The sequence below is a fragment of the Pseudorasbora parva genome, chromosome 18 (genome assembly GCF_024679245.1).
Source record: "Pseudorasbora parva isolate DD20220531a chromosome 18, ASM2467924v1, whole genome shotgun sequence".
Classification (NCBI taxonomy): Eukaryota; Metazoa; Chordata; class Actinopteri; order Cypriniformes; family Gobionidae; genus Pseudorasbora; species Pseudorasbora parva.
The window spans coordinates 5,324,611-5,340,013 of NC_090189.1; the positions used below are offsets into that span (position 1 = coordinate 5,324,611).

The 15,403-nt window shown below is 37.3% G+C and overlaps 1 protein-coding gene across 2 annotated transcripts in view; it reads right to left on the minus strand.

Moving 5' to 3' along the window:
* The window catches only part of LOC137046475 (ceramide transfer protein), a 65,487-nt gene that overhangs the window by 12,436 nt on the left and 37,648 nt on the right, over positions 1-15,403 (minus strand). The window contains exons 4-11 of one of the 2 annotated variants that reach the window (XM_067423718.1): positions 10,268-10,375; positions 10,036-10,174; positions 9,581-9,664; positions 7,284-7,441; positions 5,394-5,486; positions 5,207-5,293; positions 1,440-1,532; positions 1,207-1,287 (exon numbers count right to left, since the gene is read on the minus strand). In XM_067423718.1, coding sequence (XP_067279819.1) covers positions 1,207-1,287; positions 1,440-1,532; positions 5,207-5,293; positions 5,394-5,486; positions 7,284-7,441; positions 9,581-9,664; positions 10,036-10,174; positions 10,268-10,375 — 843 coding nt within the window. The remainder of the gene's footprint in view (positions 1-1,206; positions 1,288-1,439; positions 1,533-5,206; positions 5,294-5,393; positions 5,487-7,283; positions 7,442-9,580; positions 9,665-10,035; positions 10,175-10,267; positions 10,376-15,403) is intronic. The other variant, XM_067423719.1, reaches the window with a different exon arrangement.

Consider the following 15,403-nt stretch of genomic DNA (forward strand, 5'->3'; position numbering starts at 1 on the left):
AAAAATAAACTAATATCTTGAAGTATATGTTGTAACTCCAACAGTTCACTGAACTGAGACATGTTTTGCTGTGAGAGCCGGTGAGCTGAGATACTGCACGCGTGATAGCATCGTCTTGAACAGAACTGTTTCTCTCGGAGTGGGACGGCTGCTGTTTCTCTCGGAAAACTGATGCTGATAATATATGAGCACGGGTGAACCAAGGATTTGTGTAAGTTTATGTTATGTCAATGTAAATTTATTTAATCTGTGTAAAACATCAGTGTTTGCACGACATTGGCTGTATTGAGTGCTTTTGCAAAACATGAATTAAAAAATGTATCCAAGATGATGATGATGACAATAATAATTATTACTATACTAAGTTTTGATTACAAATACTTTATGTGCATGTGTTTGAATGTATTTTCATCCGCCGGGATGATAGAAATGACGTCATTACGTAAGGACATAAATGAAGCGGTGATCCGGTTCATTGAAACGAACTGTCCGAAAGAACCGCTTCGTGGAAAAGAACCGAACTTCCCATCCGAGAGAATAAGAGTTGTGCATGAAGGAATCTACAGGCAGCAATACGGCACAGTCATCCTGGCATAATGTTGCCTTTTAATTTTTTTTTTTATTAAATTAAAAATACACTGCTGTGGACGTTGTTTATGTCATTAATGTGTTTACTGTGATAATGGACTGAGGATGGGAGTTGGATTCGGTATTCGGTTTCGGCAGAATCTTAACCAGTGGATTCGGTATTCGGCCGAACCTCAAAAATCTGGATTCGGTGCATCCCTAGTTGAAATAAAATGAAGTAAGAAAGCAAATTTGCTTAATTTTGATCTCATGGTGACTTTTAAGATTACAGGAAATTACTGAACTTGCAAAATATAATTTCAAAAAGCATCATAAGCTCTAATTTTAAAAAGCAAACACACAAAGACAGGAGAAAATAGTAGTCACAAGTGGTTTTAATGTGCTGTTAACAAACACAAGGCATTATGCGGACTTGCTATAGTAATAATACATCTGGCTTTGTTTCAAAATATAGCCAGACAGCACTTTTGGGCTGACTAAGCAGCTCACTATGTTTTGAAAAGCAATTTTATATGTATGCCTGCCAAGAGGTGCAATGTTTACAATGCATCAGCAATGAGACATCCTGTCAACAGCTTCTAATGAGTCGTAGATGAGTGTGCTAGAGGGCGCTGTTACCTCAGCGCTGAATCGGTGCTCATAGAGTGAAGGAGTGAAGACTACAGCAGAAGATGAGGGAGAGGAAGGGCGAGAGGGGGGCTACACAGGTGAGGAAGAAGAGAGAGATGCAGCTTCATCAGGAGTGCAGATTAAAAAAAATTAAATCAAATGGACAGAGGCAGAACAGGGACACACAGGAAGAGGTCTGTGGATGATCATGATGAGACGATCATGAGGATGAGTAAACTGACCTTCTCAGCGAACCGGTGCGAGCCCACGGTGGAGTATGCGTCTCCTGAAGGCACTGAATTGCTCCTGTGTATCCTGCTCTTCTCACACTGAGACTATAAAAACATTCATACTGTATGTTAATGATAAAAATATGAAAATTATTAACTCTCATAATGTGACGCATTTCATGTGAACCTGAATAATCACTGGAAAATTGTTTGGATTAAATATTAATAAATAATTGGTTGATAATCATTTATTTTTTTGTAGAATTGCGCTCACTGATGATAAATCATGCCAAGTAAGACTGGAGACGTATTAAGACAATAAATAGGTTTTGAACATTTTTTTCCCAATATATTTGCTTAACATTTTTAAGTAGCTACAAATATTTACACTTGCGTTACATTCACATTCATGCATTTGGCATATACTTTTCACCAAAACAACATATCATTTGGTTTGTTTGTCCCATCTCAGATGGCTATAAGCTGTTTTTTTTTAATCAAATTTAAGACTTTTTAATAAATCATGCATCTCAGTTTCTAAACAGGTATGAGGTTTACAAATACAAAAAAGGGTAAATGCAAATTTAAAATACTCCGGACACATTTTATTTAATATATACACAACACCATTCAACATTTTGGGATCAGTACATTTTTTTAAAAACATAATACTATTTATTCAGCATTTTTTTTAAAAATGATTATGTCTTTTGTAAATTTAGAAAAGATTTATATTTCAAATAAATTCTGTTCTTTGGCATTTCTGCTTATCTAAGAATCCTGATTTTTTTAAATGATGCTTTCAAAAAATATATGATGCATTCTATAACAAATGTTTCTTTAGTATCAAATCATCATATCAGAATGGTTTCTGAAGGATCATGTGATCCTGAAGACTGGAGAAAATCCGCTTTGATCACAGGAATAAATTAAATTTTAAAATATTGAGTAACATTTTTATTGAGTAACGCATTGAGTTCTCTATTGCCCTTGAACCGACAAACGTACACAATTATCCTAGTAAGTACAGCCTTAAAAGAGTTAAATAAAGTCTTAAATCCATGTCATGTGCGTCAGATCTTAAAGAGACAGCAGCCTAATAAACCTGCTGCTGTAATTTATGTCAGTAATGTAAATTAAAAACAAAAGACAGACAAAATCACTCTCTGCTCTTGACTGAACTTATGTAGCTTTAATGAGGATTCATTTATATTTAAATGTATAATTTATGCAGTTTCTGTAAATGTGTCATAGCTGTTAGATCAAATATTTAAAATATACAGTCTATGTTGTTTCTTGGAGATAAAATGTGAAATTATTAAAATGGTACGAGCAATTAATCGCAATAAATTACAGAAAAATGTGTAATTAATTAGATCTTTTTTTTTTTTTTTCATAATTAGGGATGGGTATCGAGAACCGGTTCCAAATTGCACAGAACCGGTGATTTGATAAGAAACGCGCATTTTGATTCCGCTTATCGGTTACTGTTTGCGCATTTTATTGTGATTAACCATTTGAGCGCAAACAAGACGTACACACCATTTTCTGTGCTGCACACACACACACTGAATGGCTTCTCATAGTGAATGAATAGTGCGCGATAAGTAAGGGATAATGTACACCCAGCCGGTTGTTATCGCAGAATAAACCCCGACAGAGTGATCAGGACCCCGACGCGAAGCGGAGCATCACTCTGAAGGGGTTTATTCTGCGATAACAACCGGCTGGGTGTACATTATCCCGCTTATTACACGGCTACTAGTCTCAAATAAATAATTATTAGACACAAAATATTGTCTTGAGATTAAATATTTTATTAGCTCTTACGCAAAGCTTCCGCGAAGGAAAACAGTTCCAACCTGCTTTAAGCCTTTATCTATTGCTGCTAAATGTTGAAAATGAATGCTGAAAGGGTTAGTTCACCCAAAAATGAAACCAAGCCTATGATTTACTCACCCTCAAGTCATTATAGGTGTTTATGACATTCTTCTGTCAGACAAATACAATCGGAGTTATATTTTAAAAGTCCAGGCTAACGTTAATCCCAGCAGTAGTTGTAGTTGTGTTTGAAGTCCATAAAAAATGCAGCTGTCCGTCAAATAACGTGCTCCACACGACTCCGATGGGTTAATAGAGCCTTCTGATTCAAATCGATGCGTTTGTGTAAGAAAAAGATCTATATTAAAAACGTTATAAAGGAAACCTGCCGTGAAGTCTTCCATTGTAACCCATGGCTGTTTAAGCCACAAGATGGCGCCAGCGTTAAGCACAGAAGTAGTACCGGTCAAGATAACTCGTAGTACCCGTATGAGCGGTTGTTATCTGGAAATAACGTACCACTGGAATGCGCGATTGACCAATCAGAATCAAGTATTTCACAGAGCAGTGTAATAATGAACATTATCTCCGTCTTTTTGCACAGCATGCGAATGGACAAATACACACAAAAATGACAAAATACTTCCGTAAACAGTCGTTGACGGCAGATTTTCTTGATGCCGTCTCCATGATATCGTTAATCAACCAACAAAAGATGAGAAAATTCACTTGCTCTTCTAGACAGAATAACTATATTTGTAATGTATAGCCTATATTTTATCAATAAAGTACAGTGTTTTTACATTTGATTACAGTTTCTGTACCTGAATCAATCCTGTCTTTGTTCAATTGTATTTATTTGTGCAATTGCTAATTTGTTTATTTGTTCTCTTTTTAATTACCAAGAGTTTACTTTATTAAGTTAAATTTAAAGGGTTAGTTCACCCAAAAATGAAAATTCTTTCATTAATTCCTCACCCTCATGTCGTTCGACACCCGTCAGACCTCCGTTCATCTTCAGACACAGATGAAGATATTTTTGTTGAAATCCGATGGCTCAGAAAGGCCTTCATTGACACCAATGTCATTTCCTCTCTCAAGACCCATAAAGGCCCTAAAGACGTCGTTACAAAGCCCATCTCACTACAGCGGCTCTACAATAATTTTATGAAGCGAAGAGAATAGTTTTTGTGCGCAAAAAATTCAAAATAACGGCTTATATAGTGATGGGGGGATTTCAAAACAAAGCCTCGGAGTGTTATGAATCAGCGAATCGATTCATGATTCGGATCGCGTGTCAAACCGCCAAACTGCTGAAATCACGCGAATTTGGTGATCCGAACTGCTGATTCGATACACTGATTCAAGTGTAGCGAAGATTCAAGAAGCACTGTTCTGAAATCGGCCCATCACTATAGTTTTTAGTCGTAAGTTACTTTTCTTTTTGCGCACAAAAACTATTCTCAATTTTCTTTTGTGTTCGAAAGATGAACAGCGGTCTTACGGGTCTGGAACGGCATGAGGGTGAGTAATTAATGACTGAATTTTCATTTTTGGGTGACCTTTCTTTTTTTTGTGTTATTATATTTGTAGCAAAAGCTATTATATTTTTATCATAGGCAAAAGTTGCTAGCCTGTTGATTTGTGTTAATAGTATTCAACTACAATGAAATGTTTTGCAATAATAGCCTGACAATCAATGTGAATGATATCCAAGTTTTGTTTCGTTTTTTTACCCTATTGGAATCGACAAGAATCGATAATCAGAAACATTCAAATTCAAACGATACCCAACCCTATTCATAAAAACATTAGACAGTATCCCGATTCAATTTCCTTCCCCAGATTTAAGACCTCTTAAAATGATAGAACTTTTGTTGTACCATTTAAGACTTTGATCAAATGAATGTAGGACGTTTTAAGGGCTCTGTATCAGAGAGCTGTCTGTAATAACACACCTGCTCTTCTATTTTGTCTTGTCGATCCAGAGCGGCCTCCACAGCATCAAAGAACTCGTCTTCATTGATCAGGCTGTTCGGACCCTCCTGATGGACAGAACAAGATACACATCTTAATACAGTTTACAGCTCTGCCTTCATTTTTAGGTTCTGCAGACATCAGCACACGTACAGGCACTGAACCCACCTCGTAATCGGGCCCTCCGAAATGAGACTTCTTCTTCAGTTCAGACAGAGCTGATTTATACGCCTCCTCCACCCTCCTCCTCTTCTCCATCTCCTGTAGAAAGCAAGAGAGGGGGAGCGACTTCAGCTGACTAAACACTCTGCTGCCGTAACGTTTATGTCTTGGCTGGAGTAGATCTCGTCTCGGTGAGATCTGGGCTGCATCGGAGCAGGATTGTCCTGAAGCGCCCCATTGTTCAGACAGAAGCACAACGCCCGTGTTCTCGTTCTGATTGCATATGTCAGTATTGTGCTGAATGCTGCTGACTGCGACACATTCAGAGCCATCATAACACACGCTCGCCACTTTCACACCCAAACCCATTAAAACGGCTGAATTAACTTCTCTGGCAAAGAGACCGCAGCAGTCACTCACAGAAACAGCAGCTTTCCATGTTTATATGTACCATTACCAAAATGAGCTCAAACTCTCAGATACATGATTTGTTTCTCTGGAAATGACCAGCACTTGCAGAATTTGCAATAGCAGCACTAATAGGATAGTGATTTAACATAGTAGTATACTAGCATAGTAAATTAAATACTGGTTTACTATATAACTACAGTAGTAAAACAGGAGGGCAAAAAGCAGGTATGCATATTAATAAAAAATATATTCATATTTTGAAATAACTTTTTTTATATTTTGAGTTTTCATTTTAACTTAAGTTTTTGTAATTTTGCCATGTAATTAATAAATACTATGAAACTATATAAATAATGCATATTTTGAAATAGCAGTTAAGTTTTCACTTTAATTTGGTTGAAGTTTTAATCATTTTGTTAGGTACTTTTGTCATTTTTATTTATATTTTTATGTATCTTCCTCCCTCGCACTTTGTAACAAATCCTTCCCTCGCGGGTCGAAATGACCCGAAGACCTAAAATTATTATACATTTTTTTCTCCAGAAAGCTCATTTTATTTTGAGGGGAATAACAAAAATCTATAATTTTGTTATTGATATTAATTTGTGATTGATTGTTAATGTTATGGATATTTTTTATTTAATTTACACTTAAATTTCTAGGTTTTGTCGATACAAAACAAAAATTTAAAATTTAAGCACATTCATTCAACTTAAATTCAAAATAACTCACAATTTCATGCATAACCCTTTAAATATCAACCACATAATATTTTTCTCATGTATTCATGGCAAAAGTCCTAGGGCCACTCCAATAAACACTCATTAAACTCATACATTAAATATATATATATATATATATATATATATATATATATATTGTTGGTCAAAAACACTTGAGGGAAGGATGAGGGTTCATTTATTTTTATTTTTTAGTGCGAGTAATTATTAGTAATCATTTAAAATGTTTAATTAAGTTAGTTGCCAAGAAAACATTTACATTTTAATTTAACACAAAACTAATTCGCACAAACTAGGCGATTAGTCGCAGCAGTATTTGATGCTTTGGGCCGGTGCCAAAATGTTAATATTAATTATTTTTTATATATATGAAAACTGGTAAAAACGGCAAGAAACCGAAAAATGTCAGACTGACACTGAAACTATAGCTCTGGATGATTAGTTGATTAGTATAAATGAGTAGTCTCGGAAGCCCTACCTTGACCAACTAACGTAACAAATTTGTTCACATATTGCATCAATACAAAACATTTATGCCAATTTTAAAACTACTTTAGCTGGCGATTTACCAGGCCTGATGTACATTCATTTTGACAACAGTTCTCATAGATTTTCTTTTGCTCCACACTATGATTTTGGTTTGGCTGTGTAATTTAGGGCTCAGTAAGTTGACTCTAACAGATATAACATCCCTCTCCTGATTATAGCAGCTCAAGGACGAGCTCCAGACGCCCGTGTTTCGTACCTTATCCAGTCTCTTCTGCCAGCTGTCCTCTCGCTTCACCATCAGATCGATGCAATGAGAAAGTGTAGCCAAGATCCCTGCCGTGGTCGCCTTGAACGTGATGGCCTCTCCTTTAAAATCTATCCCATTAATGCCTTTATGACTCAAACATTGGAATACTGATGGGGAGAGAGAACAAATCCAGTCACACTCTTTAAAGATGATTATTCCTTAAAAACATTATTTTACTGGACAGTGTTACACAGTGTACAAATCAGCCACAATGCAATAAAACACCAAGTGACCGTGAGGAAAGACTGCTGAAAGGCACACAAAAACTTTATAATATTAATTTGTATATTTTATATAATAGATATATTATGTATTATATAAATAAATATAAAATACGACTGTGGTGTGACAGGCAGCGGGGCGAGGGACCGCGAGAGCGGGCCGGTGATTAAGGTTCACAAGTGCCAGCTGCGTGGCACACCGGTCTCGTCTCGCGGCCATGTGACGGGAGCATAAAAGGAGGAACAAGAGCTGCGGAAGACGAGAGAGGACCAGGCCTGGATTGTATGTTATGTTTTGTTTGTGGGCAGTCGTCCGTGAGGGGCTGCCCACGTTTTTATTTTGTGTGTTTGCGGGCAGTCGTCCGTGAGGGGCTGCCCGCGGTTTTACTTTCATTTTGTTTATTTATTTTTAATAAATGTTGTTAAACGTTCGCCGGTTCCCGCCTCCTTCCTTTCCAGCTACTAACTTCGTTACAACGACATAAGTATTTTCTAGGGATGCACGATATTATCGGCACGACATCGGAATCGGCCGATAAACGCTTAAAATATAAAAATCGGCATCGGTCGATATGAAAACATTATGCCGATATGCCTTGCCGATATGATAACGTGTTGATATGCGCCTGCAATAACTCACGTGTGCAAGGAGTGCTACAGCGATAAGACCATGTCAGCACTGCAGTCATTCTTCAAGTGAAAACAAGAAAATACATTGCATGTACAGTGATTTATATTGACTGTTTTTAAATGCTGCCTTGAATTTCTGAATGCACGTACAGAAGGACGTGACCATCAGCAGCAGATTTGCCACGTTTTCACAACAAAACGAACCCAAAGCAAGCCCAATCGCGTCTCCCCACTCTCTAGCGCGTGCGGCAGCCTCCACAGCAGCAGAAGCTCCTCCAGGTCCTAGTGCCCTCCAGCTAGACTGCTATATATTTATACATGTAGTGGGTGCGCTGTTGTTACACTAATACAATGAAAAGTTAATTTCTTGTTCAGAATAAACAAATCAGTAATGATGTCATAAATCACAAGCATGACACTTGTAAATTAAATACTTTTATATACAGTGTATTAATCTGTAATAAAATTTTATGAAATGGATGATGAAAAATAATCCAAGGAGCTCTACAATAATTGTAGAATTAAAAGACAGCATCAACGGATGTCATGCCACCCCCACTTCATGTGCACAAACGTTAAATCCAAAAATACAATATTAAGGTTACAGCTGCATCTGGGGTGAAAAATTACTGACTTTATTATTGTTATTTTCAGAGCTTTTAATATACTCTTATCATAAAAAGAACTTTATTAAAATTTATTTATCTTCAACAAGAATCCTTTTATTAAGGAGACTTCAGAAATCTGAAACCAGAATGAAAAAAAATTGTTTTTGCTCAAAATGGTGTTGTTTCCAAACAAAGGGAAAAAATAAACATATATCGGCATCGGTATCGGCCAAAATGAGCTGAAAAATATCGGCATATCGGATATCGGCAAAAATCCAATATCGTGCATCCCTAGTATTTTCTTTTAAAATGTGACAAGTCTTTCTTTAAATCTCCATATCCTGATTGACTGCGACTGTTGCTTCACATAATATTTTACACGTAACATTTTACAAGAAAAAAATTGTGTTATGTTGTGCCTGGGTGGGACACGCTGTGAAACATCTGACAGAACATTTTGTCATATTATACCACATACAATTTAGTCATATAGTATTTCCACTAACAAAAACAATGCAGAAGTGCATAACTCAATGAAAACATCTCAAACGCAGCTCCGCTAGAGAAATGCTGAGTTTATGTTATAGACTTCACACAATTCATTACAACAGGCTCAAATTACTGGATCACTGGAGAAAATTAAGTGGACAAACTGGTCAAATTGTCAGTGCCGCCGTAATAGCGTCTCCTCGAGCTGAATGAGAGAGAATTCATCGAGCGTGAAACCTGCTGAATTTTCACATGCGCAGAAATCAGTAGAGACGCTGCAGAATGCGCTCACACTCACGTTTCTCCTTGCTGCCATTGTTGTTATGCAGGAATTCTCCTTCTGAGCGAGTGGTAGGGAAATCATCTTCATCATCCTCCACAACTGAGATGAGAAAACACACACACACACACAGTCAGAATGAACTCATTGCCCTGTGGTTGGTGGTGCCCCGATCAGCCCATTCACATACTGAGGGTCTACTGTACACATGCTGTAATACAAGGGAAGGACTGGGAAGAACAAAAGAGCCAGTTGATCATTTGTGTGAATCAACAGGCCCTTGTGCTGTCACAACAGATGCATCCAGAACGAGCGAGAGCAACGGCACCCATGCAGAGGAATCTGGATGTTGCCGCAGTCTGAATAAGTTTCAGCGTTGTCTAAACTATGCCTGTCAGCAGAATTACACTGTTCTGACTCACATTCAATATCCTGATCTCTCCCACACACCAGAGGACGCTCCATCTACTCACTCTTGTCTCTCTGGAGCTCGTCTCTGTGCACAGCATCGGCGCAGCCATCAAAGTATTTCTGCAGCGTGTCCACCTGTCTGCACAGGATGTCCCGAAACGTCTCCATCTCAGCCAGCTTCTCCCGCAGACTGTTACCCTTCTGTGGGTTACATACGCAAACTTGTTGTATTTCAGACTTGGGGGCATGGCATATCATATCAGTATTGATAAGACATGTCGCTTGTGTTCTCACCTTAAAGGAGGAGGTGGAGGTGGCCGAGTACCCACTGGTAGCAGAGGTGAGGGAAAGCATGGATCCATGTCTTCTCAAACTGGACTCAGAACCATAACCAGATTCAGCCTAAACACAAACAAGGCAAAAATAATGAGATATTCAGAAGCACTTTTACACTAAAGACTATGCAAAGATCCGTAGGAAGCAGTAATATGGTAATATAGTAATGCAGGAATATAAAATGCATTCACTACAGACATTATTAAAAAACAAATGTACAAACTTGAATCCCAGTTAGGCCTGTCACGATAACAAATTTTGCTGGACGATAAATTGGCCAAGAAATTATTGCGATAAACGATAATGTTGTTCAGAGACCATTATCATCTAAAACAATGAAAATTGCATAAAAATGCAGGTACACCTTTTCAAAGATCAATAAACTTTAATTTCTAAAGACTATTTAACACTAAAAATGGAAAACATTTTAAATAACCACAATAAATGAACAAAACCAAAAACAATAAAAGCATTGACTCTCAGTCTGCTTAAAAAAATGCATTTAAATAAGTACCAAAAACAAATAAATAAAATGGATGAAAACTGCTACGGATGATTGTGTTTTAAGTGCATATTAGAGGTGGCGGTTCACAAAACCCACGGTTTGGTTCGTATCACGGTTTTAGGGTCACGGTTTTCCGTTCTGTACGGTTCTTGTTGAGTTTTTTTTTTTAAATACAGAAATGTACTTCAGCATATGATATATTAATTATCCAAAATTTAGGATACAGTATAAATTTTTTTTAAAAAAAGTTATATTATAGCCTAATCATGCACAAACTGAACTTGACCATCTCTGAGGAAAGTGATATTTTTGGCCTTTTTAGCACACAAAGATTGAACTGAAGAATTAACTTGCATTTATCAAACTTCAGTCGAGCTTTAAGCCTCGTTTATACACGACGCGTCCGCTTGAGCGCGAGGCAAATATGACGTCGATGTGGAGTGCGTGAGACCCCATTTCGCTTGCCGTTGTACACGTCAAATTTCGTAACTTTGCGTGTGGCTCCACAACCGAAGAGCCACGAGTTCCAGACGAATCTCCTGGCCGAGAATGACGTCTCATCACGCCGCACCCGGTCTGCGCGTCGAGTATAAACACCTCCCCAAACGGACGAGCCGCGCGCAGTCAACAAGAGAGACGAGGAAAACAAAAAAGCATGCAAATGGCAATTATCGCGTCCGGAAAAATTATCGAGCTCATTTTTTTAATTGTGCGATTAATTGATTTATCGACTATCGCGACAGGCCTAATCCCAGTGCATCCAAAAACAGGGAAAGAAACCTTGTATCACTTAATGTAATAATATTATTTAAAACCATTATGATACTATTTTTTGAATCACTTAATCGACACATGAACTTCATGAATATAATTCCTTAAGATGTGCAAGTGGGTACATTATTAAATACAAACATTTGGCTTGCATTTGTCCACCTTGGGAGCTCATAAATGTTACAATATTTCTATTTCAAATAAATGCTGTTCTTTGGAACGTTATATTAGGAATGTGACGATATAAAAACTGGCTGATACCAATAATTCCGTACATTTAAAAACATATATATTGGCTGATAAATCCAAGTTTTTATATATATTTTTTGTGAGCCTGATTACAAAAACAAAAGGCTTGCCATTAAAAGCCATGACCCAAACACTTCAAGATAAATCAAACATATACAGTACACAGCAGCCTAGTTTGAACCACTATAGCCGACTGTCCTTATCTATCGCCTTACAAATAAATCAAACAATGCCTAAATAATGCAAACAAGTAACTGGACAACATACCTACCTAGCGCATTAAGAATCAAAATCCATATGCCATGGACAAAATAAAATAATCCTTTATTCATTCATTTTTAGATATTGGGCTAATTTTATGACTGATACAACATATTATGACTGATACCGATATGGTGGCTGATATTTCTTGCATCCCTGCTGTATATTCATCAAAGAAGTTTACACAGAAGTATAAAGCAGCATGACATTGATGATAATAAATAATAAATAAATGTTTGTGAGCAACAAATCCTCATATCAAAATAATTTCTGAAGTATCATGTGACACTGAAGACTGGAGTATGCTGACAATTCAGCTTTGATCACAGTACATTTAAACATATGTTAAAATAAAAAAAAATTTTAAATTGTAATATTCATGTATTTTCTGATTAAATAAATGCAGTATTGATGAGCTAAGAGACTTTCTTTCCGACCCTAAGCTTTTGAACAGTACAACATATTTAATTTCTGCCACCCTCTTCTAATAAGTCATTATCTCAGTTGCAAACAGCTGATGCTAATGCTCATGATGATGCAAACACGCTGCGGTTCAAAGCTAAATAAATAATACATGATCTGAGAGGAGATGGGGATGAATCACGCTCAAACAATCTTTAGATCAAACAAAAACTATAATACGAGATTTACATTTGATATTTAAACAGTCAACCTCCAATATGACATTTGTGTGTGTGTGTGTGTGTGTGTGTGTGTGTGTGTGTGTGTGTGTGTGTTCGTCACTCACTTACACACAGACAGAAAGTACAGAGAGTCATTTTCCATGAACTCAGAGATCTCCTGTGGCTCATTTCATGAGTAACAGCCTCTGAAAATAGTTTCTAAGTTTATTTAGAAGCAAAAACACACAATGCCTGTCTCCCCATGAGACTTTGAGCGGAGCATGACAGCACAAGCCCAGGTTACTGTATCTTCCTTCCAGATGAACAATTTTGACCCCTGTACCACATTAATAAATCTGAAAAAGAAATGATGAAATACGATCTGAAAATCAATCACTTCTCTTCTGATGTTCTGCATACGGAAACAAATCTGAACAAAAAAATCTGAGCTCAGTCTGAACACACACACACACACACACACACACACACACACACACACACACACACACACACACACACACACACACACACACACACACACACACACACACACACACACACACACACACACACACACACACACACACACACACACACACACACAAAGCCCAGAGAGAAATAGGAACACACACATATACCTACACAAACAAAAGCTTTCCTGTAGATAAGAAACACACACAACTTTACAGTCATAACAATCTATTAATAAATAAATGTACAACAGTCAAGAGTAGATAAGAGTCAAAACATAGCCTTCAACCCTGAACAGAAACAAAATCTATATATTATCTCATCTATCACCATCATTCATCTCCAAAACAGATTTAATCAACTGGCTATAGAATACTAGAACACCTCTACTGTATGACACAAAGTAGATTTCAAAACCAGTGTGTGAAACAATTAGCGATGCATTGCACAATTGGTGATTGAATGATGAAAGCATTGCATCATGGGACACCGCGTTCCTTGTCACATGCTCTTGTTGTATGCTGCACATTTTGGGCATCAAATATGCACAGTATGTTGTAGTATAAAGCATGCTGCACTGTGACTGAACATACCAGGGTCTCTGCAGGTCTTATAAAGGTACATTTAAAGCCCTTTTTAAGATCAATTCAAGAAAATGTAAGGAATAAATTGAAGAGAATATAACACGTCAACATGTTCTCTAAATGTAAATAAGCACACAATGAGTTATATTAGGTGACACTTCAAAGTTTGAAAATACAATTTCCAACAGATAGCCATAACTTTTTCATTAAGTTTGAGATAAATCTTGTGTTCTTGTGAAAGTGATTTTATGATTAAAACAAGAAAACAAATATACTGCCAGTGGGTTCATAAAAATCAACTTAAAGGTGCACTATGTAGTATTTTTGCAGTAAAATATCCAAAAACCACTAGGCCAGTGTTATATATTTTGTTCAGTTGTGTACCTACAATATCCCAGAAGTTTCCAACTATTTGTAAATTGTGAGAAAATTGCTATTTTAACCAATGACCCGGGACGTGTCAGCATAGCGTTTGAGGAAGTCGCCTGTGAATCGCGTCATCTGCGCTACCCTCGGTTTCAGGTGTTATTTGTCATGAGCGCTTTACTCTTAGCAGTGTGAACAAGTGAACGCACGGAGTAATGTCATAACATCGTTTTAAACACACTTAAATGTATCTAATATGATAAACAGATCTGCATTACCTCATAATCATAACCGGAAGAGCGGATCAGTGCAGGCGCCCGGCGACTGTGTCCTGTCCCGTCATAATAAAAGTCCCGGTATTCACGAGGCGGGTATTTGTGTAACAATCTCTCCAGTGGCTGTGCTCAGCTCCACAACACTCGGTCCTGCTCTGCTTTAGACTACAGTAACGTTAATAACCGCATTCATGAACGTGATTTCTGCCCGAGTCCTATTTTTCACCGGCTGTGATGAGAAGACCACATCTCCCAAGATGCTGTGCTCACACCTGGCATCATCAAACTACGCATTTGTTTTGAATAGGCGCCCTCCAGTGGACGGAAAGCTGCATAGTGCACCTTTAATTAAAATGCAAGTAATTGTCATACCCAATGACAGATATTTGCTCTTGTTTAGGGCTGGGATAAACGATTAATCTAGTGATTATTTTTCGGTGCATCGATTAATCTAACAATTAATTTTTCCTGTCCGATTCGGTTACGATTCGATTATCGATTATCTCCCCATTAATTGCCTAATAGCAATTTATAAATGTTGATTTAATTATCTGAATGAAAAAAATAATTCCTTAGCATTGCAATATATGTTTATTGCTCTTAAAATTCCAAAGTAAGACTATACAAGAGCAATGCATTCAATAAAACCTTGAAAACATAAAGTACACACACACACACACACACACACACAAATAAGTATAGACCAACAACAAAGAAACACAATATACAATTGTTCTATGTATGCAACTCAGCCTACTGGCTATGCCCATCGATTAAATATCAACAAGTTGGATAATCAAATCCAGGGACACGCTGCAAGCGTGAGCGTCTCGGCTACGTGGTACATCCGCGGCATGACAGTGAAAACAGTTACATGTAGAGTGCATTACGTGAGCCAATATTCCGTTTAAAACCGGAATAGTCCTGGGATGAAACTGCTCACTTAGAGGATGGGTACCCTCGGTCACAGATTAGACATTGAACATTTT